The sequence below is a fragment of the Tenrec ecaudatus genome, chromosome 17 (assembly GCF_050624435.1).
Source record: "Tenrec ecaudatus isolate mTenEca1 chromosome 17, mTenEca1.hap1, whole genome shotgun sequence".
Lineage (NCBI taxonomy): Eukaryota > Metazoa > Chordata > Mammalia > Afrosoricida > Tenrecidae > Tenrec > Tenrec ecaudatus.
Window position 1 is genome coordinate 29,678,889 of NC_134546.1, and position 17,338 is coordinate 29,696,226.

A 17,338-nucleotide genomic window follows, 5' to 3' on the forward strand; every position below is an offset into this window, starting at 1 on the left:
TACTGTTGTGAATCGGGTGACCCATGTGAAAGGGTCATTCGACCCACAGAGGTCATGACCAACAGATTGAGAACTGCTGATCCACAGTCTTGGAAACCCACAGGGTTACTGAGTCCTATGGGTTGCTTTGAGTTAGAATCAGTTCTATAGCAGTGAGTTTGGTTTGGTTTTTGGTTTAGAAGCTCAGATGATGTGCCAATTAGCAGGCCCTCTGTAATGTTGGCGGATGGATTACTCTATTATGCTTTTTCTTGTGATTGGCTAAATCACTTAATCCAAAGGGTCTTCAATTTGAATGTGCATCAGAATTATACTCACTGAAACACAGATCGCTGGTCCTGCTTTGAGAACTTGTGAACACGTAGGTCTCCTGTGTGGTTGAAAATTTGTTCTATTGAGTGTCCAAACGTTGCTTGTGCATCCAGTCCTGGGATTCTCCTTGAATAACTACCTACCTAATTAAAGAATTCACCCCTATCAACTTACATACAGGTGCTAAGGATACGTATATTTATTTTTCAGGAAAAACGTTGGGTGAAAAAGGTGTTATGAAAGCACCCACGAATGGATATTGTCATATGTGGTAAGTATTCATAATGTAGGCAGTGTTTGAACATTTTAATGTGCTTCTTCATAAACTACGGCAGGTTTTAAAAAATATTATTGACCTAATTCACCTGTCAAACACATTTATTTAAAATCTTTCCTAGATGGCATAACTATTCTTGTTCTGTTTATTCTCGTGTATTTTTTACTCATATTTTTAATTCATTTAGAGTAAACATTCAGTGAGAATTTCTGAAATGAATCAACCAAGGTAAGGGGTTTTGAACATGGTAAATTTAAATTAAGAATATTTTACCATAACATTTTATTTGAAAATAAACTAAAAACGTGCCATGCCTCTAAACAGTACCTAGAAAGAATAAAAACTAAACTGCCTACCAAAGGTCTTCAAATAGTTCATAGGGAAAAGAAATCCATTACCTTCTAATTCAAATTTTCTTTTTTTTGTTTGTGTTTTTTAGAGTTTAGCAGAATTTAAATTTTATTTTTTAAATCATTTTATTGGGGGCTCATAGAAGTCTTATCACAATCCATACATACATCCATTGTATCAAGCACATCTGTATATTTGTTGCCACCTTCATTCTCAAAACATTTGCTTTCCACTTGAGCCCCTGGTATCAGCTCCTCAGGTTTTTCTCTCCCTCCCTGATCCTCCCTCCGTCCTGAACCCTTGATAATTTATAAATCATTTTGTCATATTTTACACTGTCCAACGTCTAACTTCACCTACTTTTCCGTTGTCCGTCCCCCCAGGGAGGAAGTTATGTGTACATCCTTGTAATTGGTTCCCCCTTTCTACCCCACCTTCCCTCCACCCTCCCAGTATCGCCATTCTCACCACTGGTCCTGAAGGGATCATCTGTCCTGGATCCCTGTGTTTCCAGTTCCTATCTGTACCAGTGTACATCCTCTGGTCTAGCCAGATTTGTAAGGTAGAATTGGGATCATGGGAGTATGTGGGGGCAAATCATTGAAGAATTAGAGGAAAGTTATATGTTTCATTGTTGCTACACTGCACCTGACTGGCTCATCGTCTCCCTGCAACCCTTCTTTAAGGGGATGTCCAGTTGCCTACAGATGGGCTTTGGGTCGCCAATCTGCATTCCCCCTCATTCACAATGATAGGATTTTTGTTCTTTGATGCCTGATACCTGATCCCTTCGACACCTCGTGATCAAACAGGCTGGTGATAATTCAATTTTTCTATTAATTTTTAAACCCCCCTCGTAAAATTTTCTGTGTGTAGTATGTTTAAATTGATAATATTTAGTCATTAAAATTTCCAAATTATTTTTATATTCTTTGCTAGATATAATTTTAGACATAGACTGATCAAAATGGTTATTTTGGCACTGTTTTTTAAAATCCTTAATAGTTTACAACAATGTTTAGTGGCATTCAACAACTCAAGTCTCACATTTCTTTTGTTACACATATGCCTAAGTATTCCATGGGTTTGGGGGGCTATATTTGTTTGATATGATTGTATTCTTAATTTTGTTTTAGATGTGTTCATTGCTAGTATGTAGAAATACAGATGCTTTTACTATATGTTCATTTTTTCTTTTTTTTTTCCAGTCCTAAGACATTGCTAAATACGTTTACTAGCTCTGGTACTGTTTTTGGAGGTTCCCAGGGATTTTCTAAATATAGGCTCATGTTATCTGGAGTCCATGAGAATCTGAAAGTTCTTGTATTAGTTTGGGTACTTTAGAGAAACAAATCCACAGAAACTCATGTATAAGACAGAGTTTGATATAAAGGTTAAGTGCACATCAAGAAAACATCCCAACCCAGTGCTGCCCAAGCCTACAAGTCCAACATTAACCCATATGTCCGACATCAATCCACAAAGTCCTCCTCCATCTCACAAAACATACACTATGAGGCGACTGCAGAAAGTCAAATCAGTTAGTGTGTAGGCATCTCAGTGCTGGCAGGGGTCTCCACACGACTGTTCCAGCACCCAGGGCTGCATCGGGGTAAGTCCATGCAGCTTCTCCTTGGGGATGTCTTGCAGGAAGTGAGCCTTGCCCTCTGAAGCAGGGAACTGGCTAAGGCAGCTGCACCCTGTTCCAACCATCACAAAGCAAGAGACCAGAGAACTCGAAAGGCGAGGCTCACCGAGCCATTTATCCCTCCGCCCTTCAATTAACCCCACATGTGTTTATCGGTCAGGTTGGCACAATAAACTATCTCAGTTCTGTTCTGCATTTTCTTTCTCTGGATCGAGATTCTTTTACAGAATCTTGGTTCAAAATGTTTACTATCCAGTTCTCCTGATCCAGGAGGCAACTGCTCTTGGGGGCACCCAGAACCGCTCAATTGTCTCCTGTAATCTTTGCTTCTCTTTCCTCTGTTGCTTGGGGGATTGAGATCATTTGTTGGCCTTGGTTGGCTGCCTGCTGGCCATTAACACCTCATTCATTATGCAGTGAGGTAGGTGGTAGAACAGAAACCAGGGGAAAGTTTTGCTTTGTTTAGAATTCATATTTGATACTCCCTCTCCACCTCATGCCCACTGGAAATCACTGCCCATTCTGACTCCTGGTTAGCCTTCAGAGCAGGCTAGAACTGCCCCTGTGGGTTTCTGAGTCTGTGACTGTAAGCGAGAAAAACCTCATCTTTCCCTGCAGAGAGGCTGCGAGTTTCCAACTTTTCCAACTGCTGAACTCGAGGTTAGCAGCCCAACACCTCACCACTAAGCCACTAGAGTTCCTACCTTATTGGACACTTCTGTTTAATTTCAATGGAGAAAATAGAACATACCACTATCCCTTGGCCTCCTCTTTCTCCTAGAGTGGCCTGGTGGGTTTGATCATGGGCTTGGCGGCCCAGGGCTACACCCACTGAGCCTCCACAACTCCGGGGTGTGTGTAATGGAGCCCCATGTTTCTCCGCAGCGCTGTTCATTCCCCCCTTCAACTCCCACCCCCGTGCTTGCCAGATTGTAGAGGGACCATTGACCAATTTTCCCGTTTACAAGTTCTTTTTTCTGCAAGCTCCGATCTTCTAAGAGCGCCTCCAGTGAATGTCTTGTTTCACTTTTCAACTCCAGAATTTTCTTGTTCTTTCGTTAAAAAAACGCTTTCTAACTTTTTAATTCTGAATTCTGCCTAAGCAGCTCTTGTCCTGTAGTTTCTCCTGAGTCTGTAAACATGGTCTCCTCTAGTTCTCCGACTCTGAAATAGCTCCGTCGAAGTTCTTCTCTCAGTTCAACCTCTTGCTCCTCTCAGACCTTGTTTCTATAGTTTTGGGCATTTCTTCTTTCTTATCCTATGTATGGGTCGTCCTTTCTCTCTTTATTGGCTTGTGTAATTTTTTGTGTGAGAACTGTGCATTTTAGGTAATGTTACTGGAACCCTGGTTTCTGACTCCACACAAGGGGTAGTAGTGTTACTAGATTTGGTGGGGGGGGGGGGGTGAGGGTGTTTGTTTAGTGACTGCCTGGCCTAAGTCTATGCCCTCCATTTCCTTCCACACTCTATGGCTCTGTAGACATTGGTAATTCTTTTTTCCTCTGCTCTACTTTGTTTCTTTTCAACCCTGACCTCTTTTGACCACGCCTGGGTCAGAATAACATCACCATCAGACAATAAATGGTCAAAAATTGTGCTGAAACACTTTGAGTTTTGAAGGCTTCTGTTCTTTGTGGGTCTCTGTAGTTTAGGGAATGCATCCAAAGTTCAGGCAATGTACAAGCCTATTCTATCTTTTACTTCCTTCAAGGCCTTAAATTTAGTTCAAGATTAGTGAGTCACTGGGGATCTTATGGTTTAGTGGTTACACGTTCAGCTGAGTACCATCTGAAAGGTCTGCAGTTCGAATCCACCAGGTGCTAACCAGGAGAAAGATGGTGCTTTCTACTCCGATAAACAGTTTCAGCCTTGGAAACCCACAGCGGGTCTTTATGAGTCACCAATTGACCCCGTGGCAGTGAGTTTGAGAGCGGACTCTGTGGTCTCTGCTGAGCATGAATTCAGATCGCGTTGTGTCACCCCCAGGGAGGAGCATGCTGTTATCAAAGCCCCGACAGCTGTCACTGATGATAGTCTTCTTGGATTATATTACCACCGTGATCCTAGTGTCTCTAGCGACAGGGAATTGGCTTCAATTAGTTGTCTCCAGCAGCAGACGACTGGCCCTGCCTGTTCCTGACAGAATTTATGCAGCAGAAGTTCTAATAGCTGGGAAATGGGCGTCTTAGCATCAGGGAACAACATCAGACTCCTATTGTTTGTATTGTTCCAAAGTTCAGTAGATTTTCTTGAATAAATACTTCTTCATTTGTTGCATGCCTCTGGTCAATTTCCAGTGTCCTTACATGGTTGTTTTGGCAGTTTTGTCCAGTTTCATCATTGCTTGTTGGGGGCACATTCGCCAAGCTTCTCACTCAGTTATTCTAGACAGTCAATATGATTGACTTGTTTTGCTTAACTACAAATTCCAAATACTTGGATGCATTTATGAAACATGCTACAAAAACTTGCATTTTTTATTTTTTTTAGATATTTAAATATCTTTTATTTTATAGTAAATTTGTGGGAAAAGGGAATAAAAAATGAAGCAACTGGAGGAAATTTTATTGTGTTAAGTATCCAACTCACCAGATCAAAAATGGATTAAAAAACAAAGGCCTTCCTCCTCCTTGTGAGTAGACAAGAGATTTGAGACTAACCTTCACGAGATGAATATAAATTCCTCCAAAAACTTGAGGACACTTAAATTGACAACATGTATATGACAACTTTTTAAATGTGCCCTAGGCATGAAACAGCTCTGGCCACAATCCAGGCATCAAGCTAGGATGAACAAAGGACAAGTTGGCTCTGTCCCTGGCTGATATAAGAGCACCACCACCAATCAGGTGTCTCTGCCCATAGCCAGGGTTTGCATTTTTATTTTTGCCCCAAAGATCGAGAAATAAGTCTGAGAAGCCAAGAGTGAAAGTATTAAGTAGGGATATGGAGTCAGGAATCCTGAAATACATCAACAAATGCCATATATTACGTCTTTAAAGCAAAGGGCGGGTTATACGAGTGTGCTCTTCAGCTTGTACGTGGGCAAAATATTTTCTTCATTGCAACTCTTTTTGTCCTAGCACTCAACCAGAGGAAAAATCTAGCACGCCACTCTGTTGCCTTTCGAGTGTGGGCACACCTCGGAGGTACTGTCAGTTCAAGCCCAGATCACCACAGTAAGGTGGATATCATGGGCTTTCCTGGTTTCTCAGTGCCTGTAAAAGTTATATCTATATTATACTAGAGCAGTGGTTCTCAACCTTCCTAATGCTGCGACCCTTTAATAAAGTTCCTCATGCTGTGGTGACCCACCAACCATAAAATTATTTTTGTTGCTACTTCATCACTGTAATTTTGCCATGGTTATGAATCGAGTGATCTCTGGGAAAGGGTCATTCTCCACCCCCCCCAAGGGGTCGCGACCCACGGGTTGAGAACCACTGCACTAGAGTCTATTTACGTGTGCCATACCATTATGGAAAAGTCTGAAATATTGTGAGAACAGCCAAAAGGTTACACAAAGCCATGTGCTGCTGGAAGTCCAGTGTCAGCAGACTTGCTTGACTGGGCTTGTCACAAGCCTTCAACACGTAAAACATGCAGTATCTACAAAGTGAACGTAAAGTCACGCACAATAAAACAAAGTCTGCCTGTACTGGCTCCAGGAGGGAAGGAAGCTGGAATGAAACCAAGGGCAGAATGATGATGACAAACCTCAAAAGGAAGAACCTGGGCTACGAGCCCCGAGCATTAGTCACAGAACAGCTCCTTCTTCGAATGTGATCTGACACTGAGGCCAATCCTCGGGAAGCTGGCCTGGCGGGGTCAAGATAAGACCTAGTGAAATATCAGATTGTCACAAATGAGACTCCCTCAAAAGATGAGCCTCCTCCGCAGTGACACTCGGGAATTAACCTTTCATCAAAATCTTTTATTTTCTGAGTAAAGTGTATCCATCATTTATCCATCTATCTATCTATCTATTTATTTAAAACATTTTATTAGGGACTCATACAACTCCTATCACAATCCATACATACATCAATTGTATAAAGCTCATCAATACATTCTTTGCCCTCATCATTTTTAAAGCATTTGCTCTACACTTAAGCCCTTTGCATCAGGTCCTCTTTTTTCCCCTCCCTCCTCCCTCCCCCCTCCCTCATGAGCCCTTGATAATTTATAAATTATTATTTTGTCATATCTTGCCCTGTCCGACATCTCCCTTCAACCCCTTTTCTGTTGTCTGTCCCCCAGGGAGGAGGTCACATGTAGATCCTTGTAATTGGTTCCCTCTTTCCAACCCACTCACCCTCTACCCTCCAAGTATCACCCCTCACACCCCTGGTCCTGAAGGTATCATCCTCCCTGGATTCCCTGTGCCTTCAGCTCCTATCTGCACCAGTGTACATCCTCTGCTCTATCCAGACTTGCAAGGTAGAATTCAGATCATGGTAGTTGGGGGGGAGGAAGAATTTAGGAACTGGAGGAGAGCTTTATTCTTCATTGGTGCAACATCGCACCCTGACTGACTCATCTCCTCCCCTAGACCCCTCTGCAAGGGGATCTCCAGCGGCCAACAAATGGGCTTTGAGTCTCCATTCTACACTTCCCCCTTCATTCACTATGGTAAGATATTTGCACCCGTTTATCTTCGGCGATCGTATCATGGAGGTGTGCACCCAATGATATGATTTTTTTGTTCCTTGATGCCTGATAACTGATCCCTTTGGAACCACGTGATCACACAGGCTTCCATCATTTTTAAAATAACGTGATAAGCCAATGAATTTACACAAATTCTGCAGGTAAAAAAAGTGATTTGAAATATAATACAGCTCAAAGGGAGCTTAATAAGTTAGATGAGTCCAGGTGAATGTCCTGTGTGTTTACAAAGGATCCCGGGGGCTAAGCACCCAGCTGCTAGCAAAAACCCACCAGCCAGAGGCTCCTCAGGGGAAAGCTGAGTCAGTCTGCTTTCCTGGAAACCCTCTGGGGTAGTTCTGCGAGTTCTATCGGGTCATTGGGGGTTGGACTGGAGTAGGCATCATTGGGTTGAGGTTTGGTTTAGACTCTGAACCACAAGACCCTTTCCTTAAGCAGTGCCGTGGATTTACTCTCCCAGCAGCAGGGCACGCTCTCGTCACAAACTCACCTCTGGCCATTTCTCTGGACCCAAACCCAAACGAAAAACAAGTTGATTGCAGAGATCCTGGTGTCTATAGCTTTTCAGCTGCAAGTGATACATCCCAAAGCAGGAGCACTGCTTTGGAACCTGCTCTCATTTGCTAGTTATGATGAGATGCATCTTAATGAAATGCGCCTTCTCCCGTGAGAAGGTGTAGGGTGGAACCCACAGGACCCTCACAGTTCTGCCCGCAAAAACTCAATCCACTGTCTAACTCCTCCCCATGGATTCTCCACCTTCTAAATCCTGGAGATGTGGGAAGGGCTAAGGCCAGCAGAATCGTAGCATGACTTCCTTAGCATTGTCATGCATGGACAATAGGCTATTGTGCTTTATGAATCGAAGAACTTCCCTATTACACAGGCTGAGGAGCCCACGTGGTGTGGTGGGTTACAATCCAGGCTGCTAACCATAAGGTTAGCTGTTCGAAACCACCAGCTGCTCCTCAGGAGACTGTTGAGTCCATTTCCTCCCGTCAAGATTTATTATGGCCTCCAAAACCCATAGCGAGGGGCAGCCTTACAGGGTTCCTGTGATGCAGCATTGTCTCAATGGCAGTGAGAATTCTATGCATTGTATTATTCTGTGCCCTCAACACCTCTCCCACAACTCCAGAAAGAAGAAAGGCTTTTCGGCAGTTAGCATCTGCGTAGATAAGATATCAAAAGGTCTTAGTTATTGTTTCTATAGCCAAGTTCACCTGATGGCTTTCAAGGCTGTGCGCTTTCCGAAGCAGATGCCAGTCCTGTCGTTCAAGGTTTCTGAGTGAGTTTGAAACCATCTGAGTGGATTAGAACCATCAACCTTTTGGCTAAGAGTTGAGTGGCTAAGCATCTGCCAGCCAACATGTACTATACAACATGTACTAATGAATGAACGATGTGTGGGGGCACCTCTGCTCTTCTGGTTGTAGGAATGGATGTGTGAAGCGCAAGCAATGATATCCTGTGATGCGGGAAGTGTTTGAAGCTGGTTTGCCGCATGAGCAAGCAGAAGAACACCCAGGCCAAGCTCCTCCTCGGTTGCTCTTCCTCTCTTGTCCTTTCCCAGAGCGCGATCAGTTGCCAGACTATATGTCAGGCCCCACTCCCTGCTGTTAAAGACAGTGGATGCCTGCAGACATCTATTTGGTTCCAGTAAGTGGGGTTTATACCCTACTGATAATGGTTCCTATGGAGATCTAGGGAATAGGGAATGTATAACCCCAATCCCTCCCCTTCCTACTGTGTGTATGTCCCTAGACCACCCCCCTCTCATTACTGTATTACCTATAGGACAGCCTCTTCCAGTGACATATGTCCTCACCAGTAATTAGGAGGCTTGCATGTGACAAGGTGGGCAGATCCTAGGTTTAGGATGGTTGACCTATCTTTTCAGAATCTCTAAATAGAATGAGAATGAGTCTTACCATGTGAGAATGAGGCGGTAAGCCCAAACCAAACTCACTGCCATAATGTTGATTAGCAGGCTGACCTGGTGGGACGAACTCCAAAGGCACTATGAGCCGACCCAAACAGAAGGAGGTATGTCATCAAAAAACATTTCACCCTTTTTGAAATGAGAAAAATCACATGTATGCTAGAGTGTTTGCCATAGCACTGTTCTTGTAAGCTGTGATTAACATTGCAACAGTTTCTGCGGCATTTTCCCCAAGCAGGACGCAAAATTTCACAGCCGCACAGTGTTCTCTTAAATCAGCCATCACAAAAAATGAAGTTCCAGAGAAACTGCTTTCCTGGAACAGAGAACCTTCCCAGGCATTGCCACCAGGTGCACTAACTCAGAGCTGGTTGCTTGGTTCTCGCCAAGTGGGAAAAACACATTCTACAAAAGCTATGCTCTGCCCAGCGCAATTTTGTTTCTTGGAGGGTATCCTTTCATATAGTCATCTACTGAATGTAAGAGTCCTCATCTAACTAAATAGCAGAGGTCTAGGATAATGGTAAAACAAGATACCATCTTTAAGAGTGACTGCTATGATGGACAGGAGCTTCTGGTGGCACAGGTTCCTCTCTTAGGACTGAAGGCTGGCAGTTCACGTCCACCTAGAGCACCTTGAAAGGAAGACTTAGCAATCTGCTTCTGCACGTTCATGGCCTTGAGACCCCGCTGGAGCAGCTCTCGCTGTGCACGCTGGCGTTCCCGGGACTCAGTGGACTCAACAGCAACTGGTGCAGTTTGCGTTTTATTTTACCTTATTTATTTGCTTTTACTTTTAATTATAAAGGATTAATATACGAGGAACGTTCTCTTTAGAGGCTTACTTTTCATATTCATTGTTGGAACATTAAGACGACCTAGGCTGTCGATCAAAATGTTCTCATTAAAACTTCTGAAATGAAGAGAATAGAAACACCAGTGGGTTTGCTGTTTATTTGCAAAGAGGCCTGGCCCTGCTAGTTCATGCCTCACAGATGACTCGTTCTCCACTGGTCACAGATTATATCCGCTTGCCTTACGGCATATGAATCACGGGCCTTCTGTTTCCATTGTATAGCTAGAGAAAACAAGCAGTGTGCATGTGTTGTTTAGTAACAGGGCCTCAAAATAAGTAGAAAAACAGAAACTAGAACCCAGATCTTGCATTCTGATCTCCTCAGTCTGTCTGCTATGATGCTACACTACCTCTACTGTCTCCCAGTATAAATAGCATCAGTGTGCAATAACGAGCGTGGCAGGGAAATTCACAGAGTTGGTTCTGTAGTTATTGAAACAGTTATTAAGGATAGATTCCATTTTAATGCCAAGAAAATGCAGAATTTGTACTCTGTACAGTTCGAATGGCCGCTAGATGGAGACTGTGGACTTCTTTTTAGATTGATACTCTAGCTTTCCCAAGAGAAGTTACTAAAGAAAACTTTGTTACATTGCTTAGTGAACAATACTTTAAAAATCTTGCACTCGCACATCAATGGAATTATTGGGAAAAAAAGATGTGATAATCCTTTGTGTAAAAGGGATCAGGTCCCTTTGCATTTGTCAGATATAGGAAGATAAATAAATCTTTCAGGCTTTAAAGATTTAAAATAATATTGCGAGAAGTCCGAGTCATGATAAATTATGAACATGGGAAAATACATCTACTTCATGTAGTAAATCATGCGGGGTTTTTTCTCTTTTTATTCTCTTACAATGTATTTTGTTCACTCAGAGAACAAAATACAAGCCTGGATATGTGTATAAGTAGCCCCTGTTTTCAGAAAAGAGAAGATGAATCTTATCACTATAGACCAGTGAACATAGTATTTATTCCTTTTGAGGCTATAGCAAATAATTACGGTAGTTGGGTTATTTGGTAAATCTATAAAAAGAGCAAATACTATGAACTAGCTCTCACATGCATTTTTCTAAATAGGATTTCTTTTGCGGGTCGATAGAGAAATTGGTTTCATACATCTGCATTAACACAAGGCCTTGAGTCAGATTGCTTGTGGACAACAGAAATTTCAGCTAGGTGTAAGTGGTGTGAATCCAGCAGCCACTCTGTGGGAGGGATGTATGGCAGTCTGCCTCCAGAAAGATGTGCAGCCGCGGAAGCCCTGTGGGGTGACACCACATGGTCCGGTAGGGTTGCTATGAGCTGGAATCAGTTGTTCGAAAACGACTGGGTCCTTTGTTAGTTCACTTGTTTCACAGTGTCGTTGCTCCTGTTAGCTGCTACCATTCAGTTCCGGATCCTAGAGGCCCTGTGAACAACAGAATGGAGCACGGCCTGTGTTTGCTCCGCACGCAATTGTTTTGATGCTTGTCGCTCCATCACGTTGGTCGATCCATCTTTTTCACCTACTCTCTACTGTACTGAGCAGTATGTCCTTCTCCAGGGACTGGCCTTCCAATGAAATGTCCAAAGTATGAGAGCGGAAGTCTTTTCACCCTGGCTTCCAAGGAGCAATCAGGCTAAACTTCTTCCAGAACAGGTGTGTCCCGTCTGCAGTCCTTGGTACATTCAGTCTTCTTCTAAAGCTCCATCACTCAAATGCATCCATTCGTCTCTAGCCTCCCCTATGCATTGTCCAGTTACCACATATTTGGCTGTTAAGAAGGCCATGGCCACATGGAATTCAGAACAGATAAAGCCCTCAGAACAGTGCTGGGAATAGTGACATCATAGGGGGGTGTGGGTAGTGACAGGGAGGTTAGAAAGGGGAGAGAGGGGGAACATTTCACAAGGTTGGATATATAGACCACCCCCCAGGGGGACAAATAACAGAAAGGTGGGTGAAGGGAGACAGCAGACAGTATAAGACATGAAATAACAACAACAATGTGTATTTGATTAAGGATTCACAAGGGTGGGTGGTAGAGGGAGGGGGCCGAAGGGGAGCTGACACCAAGGGCTCAAGTAGAAAGAAAATGCTTTGAAAGTGTTGATGGCAACATATGTACAGATGTGCTTAATACAATTAAATGATGGATTGTCATGAGATTTGTATGAGCCCCCCAATAAAATGATTAGTGAAAAAATGTTTAAATGCCATGACTTGGGTCAGACCCACCTTCGTCGTCCAAGTGGCCCCTGTGCTCTGTAACCCTCTGAAGAGATCTCCGCAGCAGATTTACTCAGTGCAGCACAGACGTGATTTGGCTGCTGCTTCCAGGAGAGCTGATTGTGAATCTAACCAGAATGAAATCCCTGAGGGCTTCCATCTTTTCTCCATGTAGCACGATGTTCATTGGTCCAGTTGTGAGGTTTTTTGTTTCCTTTAAGTTGGAGACTGTAATCTTTGATCTTCATCAGCAAGCACGTTTGTATCAGCTGCAGATCTTGAGTTGTAATTGATGCTTCCTCCAGTTCTGATCCTCTGTTCTTCAACATACAAATTAAGTAAGTATGGTGAAAGAATACAACCCTAGCGCACACCTTTCTTGATTGCAAATCACTCAGTAACCCTTTCGTTCTGTGTGAACGCTGTCTCCTAGTCTATGTACAGGTTCTACATAAGCACCATTTGCTCTTCTCGTTAGGTTTGAGTCAGTTTTGACCCACAGTGACCTTCTGCACAACACTGCCTGGTCCTGCGCCATCCTCACACTTGTTCCAGGACTTGAGCCCAAGGGCACAACTTAGTGTTCTGGAGTGCCCATTCTCTACATTGTTATTCATCATTTGTTATGATCCACCCTGCTGAATGCCTTTGCACACTCAATAAAGCTCAAGTTAAATAGCTTTTTGGTATTCTTTCCTTTCCGACGAGATCCATCCACAATGACAGCCCCCATTCCACATCCTCTTCCGAATCCAGCTTGCTTCTGCAGCTCTCTAATGATGCACTGGTCTTTGATCAGCTTCAGCAAAATTTTACGTCTATGTGATCATAACAATATTGTTAGATAATTTTCACACCCTGTTGGTCAAGGGTCCGGTGGCAGCGCTACTAAGGACAGCAAACGACATTTCTTCCATTTGCTAGACTTACTCCACCCATCTTCCCACCTGATTAAGTGACGTCAGCTCACTGAAGCTGGCGCCCGGTCCATTGGAATTATCCACACCAACCTGAAAGATGCGCAAGAACCCTCTTGTCTAAGAGTTACAGACTTCCCAAAGAATTAAAAGCCCAAAAAAGATCCTGTATAAGCATTGGCTACTAGTTGTTTTGAGAGAGATGAGGTTTTCATCTCTGGTAAATATTTACAGCCTCAGAAATCCTATACAGGATTCTTATGGGTAGAAATCCCCTCAGCGGTGCTGGGTGAAGGTTTGGTGCAGTGAAGTCAGTTCCGTTGTGGTAAACGTCCTATTGTAATATTAGATGTTAACAGGGGAAATGAACACAGGAAGGGGGACGGAAATCTCTGTACTATCTGCAACTTTTCTGTTAATCTAAACTATTTGAAAATTAACTGTTCATTTAAATAGTAATTAACCTAAGGTTTGAAATCCGAACAGGTCAGGAAATGACCGCGCTCATAATAAAAATGAGGACCTTCCGGATGTGGCTGGTTGAGGTCTAGGGAGCACTGTACTTGCTTCCAAAATCTGGAACTCTTGGGAGACAGTGCCGGCTTTCCCAATATCTGATTTTCGGAGGTTCTCAACTGCTGGATGGATTAGCAGTGGATGTGGAAACCGACATGAAAGTCGGTCTGGTTTAGGAAGTTGCGTGAAATCGTTAGTGTTGTTGTTTAGTTGTCATTGAGGCAATTCCCAATCTTGGTGGCTGTTCTAGGTATCAAGTGATGCTGAAACAGAAATATCACAGCGAGGGACCTTGACAGACAGAAATTTATTTGCTCACAGTTGTAAAGTCCAAGTTCAGCGCACCAGCTCTAGGATAAGTCTTCCAGGTCTGGGGAAGGTCCTTGTCGCCTTTCATCATCTGATGGCTCTGCAGGAGTTTCCTCTCGTTAGCTTCTACTTCTTGATTCCTTAGCAATCTCCAGGGTCTCAGTCTCTGTTTTAGCCCATCTCCACCTACATCTTTCTTTATTCCCCAAAGAGATTGGTTCAAGAAACGATCTACACTGACCACACCTCATTAGTATAACAAATACACACCCACTCCTAAGTAAGATGGTAACCACATAGAGGTGAGGCTTTACAACACGGATTTTGAGAGACACAATTCATTCCAAAACAGTGACATTCCGTTATATATACATCAGAAATAAATATTCCCAGATATGTTCCATCTTTATGATTACCGCTACATTTGAACCTAAAATTACAACTACATGTCAATCCATCTCGGTGAAGGTCCCCATTTTCATTGGCAGTCTTCTCTACCAAACAAGATGCCCTTTTATAGAGATCGTGTTATATGCCACGAGAGAGTAAATTCAAATTAGGAGACTGTTTTTAAGCATGCCTTCAACCCCTGCACCCCCGAATAGCAAGCAGTTAGGGTATAGAAAGGCAAAAACCCTATCCCGTTTTTCAAGCTGCAGAGTGCAAGACTCCCGCTGCATTCTGTTTTTCCACTCTAGCTGATTGCAGAAGCTGAAGGAAGCATTAGTCTCTGCAGTAACATTCTGGACCAGGGTGGCGGTATATACACAGCCTCTAGGAATGAGATTTACAGTAACATCCTGGACCAGGGTGGAGGTACATACATAGCCTCTAGGAATGAGATTTACAGTAACATCCTGGACCAGGGTGGAGGTACATACATAGCCTCTAGGAATGAGATTTACAGTGACATCCTGGACCAGGGTGGAGGTACATACATAGCCTCTAGGAATGAGATTTACAGTAACATCCTGGACCAGGGTGGAGGTACATACATAGCCTCTAGGAATGAGATTTACAGTAACATCCTGGACCAGGCTGGAGGTACATACATAGCCTCTAGGAATGAGATTTACAGTAACATCCTGGAACAGGGTGGCGGTAGAGAGTTATGTGAAGGCTACAAACTTAGGGTGGAAAATTTCCAGGGCAGCTTGGCATAGCAAGCTATCAAGGGGGCAGGGAGCTATCGAGGATATGGCCTTAACACAAAGTAGGCCAGAATATTGGGGTAGACTTGAACAATTTATCTTCTCTGATAACTGGCACAAAAGAGTTACAGTCTCAGAATGGGGTGGTTCTGTCCTGCCCTAGAAGGTCACTGAGTCAACAGGGACTTGATAGCAGTGAGTTTGAATTTGGTGAGTGTCCAGAAATGGCATTTCTGCTAAATTAAGAAAGCTGTTCATTTGTGTGCTTAGAAGTCATGCTTATCCGCAGAAATGATCAAGATAAATAACATCCAAAATTACATTTTATCTGTTATTTTGATAATGGAAGTAAAAATGAACACCTACATTCTGAATAGTTACATAGTGGCTATTTTGCATTGAAAAGAAAGAAATGCTGCATTATTCATAAGCCATTTGCACAGGCAGAGACCTTTTGCACGAGAAAAGTAACATTCCCAATTTTAGAGTAAATAAGCTAATTAATTAATATTATACCCACATTATAGTCAAATAATTATATGTAAATTTTGCATTCCCAGAGGAAAAAGTTAAATAATCTAGGATGCACCACTTTAGCATTGTAGCAATTTCGTGAAGGGGTGAGGGAGACGGTGAGTTTTTTTAGAAAAAAAACATTCTAAAATTGCTCTAACATTGTTTAGTCATGGTACTGATTTTTATTTTCAAATGATATTAAAATAGAACATGAATTTTTACTCTTTTATTAAAGAGGGGAATGTTTTAAAAAGTTGGGAATCTTTGAATAGCATTTAAGATTTATAAATCAATAGCTACAGAATATTTTCCAGTTTCATGCTCATGTGACTAGGTTCTCACCTTCTGCCCAGAGCATCGGTGCGATGTTGCTGTTGATGGTGACTGCTCACCTTTTCTGAAACTCACTGGGCACTAGGCACTGGTCTCCTCACGTGACACATTTTAGCTCATTTACCCTCACAACAGAGGTATGCATAGGAGGTATTAGTATCCCCTGGTTATTGATAAGAACACGGGCCTCAGGTTGATGTCAAATACTTGCTGTTTTTAGGACATTGATATTCTGTAAGTACTTTTGCTAACGACTGATGGATGCTTTACCAGAGCTGCTCAGTCTTTTTCCACTCGCAACCCCTTTCAACAAGAATTTGAAGCTGTCCAGCGCTGCCAGGAACACCTTGGATTCATTACGCCGTTCACTTTGAGTTCATTTTTGGTTGTTGCCCGTTCAGAAACCTTTTACTGTTGACAGGTTTTTCAAGACCCCCTCGCCCATGTTCAGTTACAAGGGTCCTGAGCCTTATTTTAAGAAGCTTTGCTATAGAGAATTTTACATGTGTCATCGGTACTGTGTGGTTAAAAGGTGTACACTATCCGCTGTGTCTGTCCTTTCCAGGTTTGCAATTTTGTGCGGCTATGTATCTGAGTTTGAGGGTTTGCAAAACAAAGTCAACTATGGCCATCGCTTCAAGGTATATTTTGATGTTAAAATGTCTTATTACAGCTATATGCTTCATAATCATGTCTTAATTATTCAATACATTAAACTATAGGGATTCAACTTTTCAATTTAAACAATTGAAACATAAAATTCAGTCTTTAAGCTGTACCATGACAAAAAGAATCCATTTGGACAATTAGAGATGAACTTTTTCTAGCCTGAAGGAAGCCCCATAGGAGATGAGTATCAATTTTCAAAGATCGTGAATTAGATCTTTAGTCTTCTGGTCATGAACTCACCAACTCCACGAATGATAAACACGAGTGTGAGTCATTAGTGACCAATCTCTGCTTACTACTTGGTGCGGGAAAGAAGGAGCCAAGCTAAAAATTAAAAATGAACTAAGCAATCCACATGCACATCATTTATAATTTTCCTCTATCTAGAACAGCTCAGAAATACCCTCTCAGGGTCACTAACTATCTGAAAGGCAAACAGCTCTTCCTTGCTTTCCAAATTCTTGTGAGCGTCTTGACAATGCCAGGGAATTGGATTCCTCTCCGCTTTGATCTTCTCTCCTTCCTCACACCCTGTTGCATGTCACTTGGTAGCTGGAATCCACCTCTGCATTACCGAACTAGGTTAATTGTGGGTAGATGCATTTAACTTGCATGTTTCCTATTGTTAGAGTGACATTTTGACTTTAAATTATATATGATC

The 17,338-nt window shown here is 42.6% G+C and overlaps 1 protein-coding gene and 1 non-coding gene across 2 annotated transcripts in view; one reads left to right on the forward strand and one right to left on the reverse strand.

Annotated features, from left to right (window-relative positions):
* Positions 1–17,338, forward strand: part of RMDN2 (regulator of microtubule dynamics 2) — an 80,078-nt gene that overhangs the window by 46,130 nt on the left and 16,610 nt on the right. The window contains exons 5-6 of the mRNA XM_075535622.1: positions 523–583; positions 16,574–16,649. Of these exons, the coding sequence (XP_075391737.1) occupies positions 523–583; positions 16,574–16,649 (137 nt within the window). The remainder of the gene's footprint in view (positions 1–522; positions 584–16,573; positions 16,650–17,338) is intronic.
* On the reverse strand, positions 5,324–5,462 carry LOC142431237 (small nucleolar RNA SNORA48). The gene has a single exon (XR_012780775.1). It is a non-coding gene; the product is annotated as a small nucleolar RNA SNORA48 (small nucleolar RNA).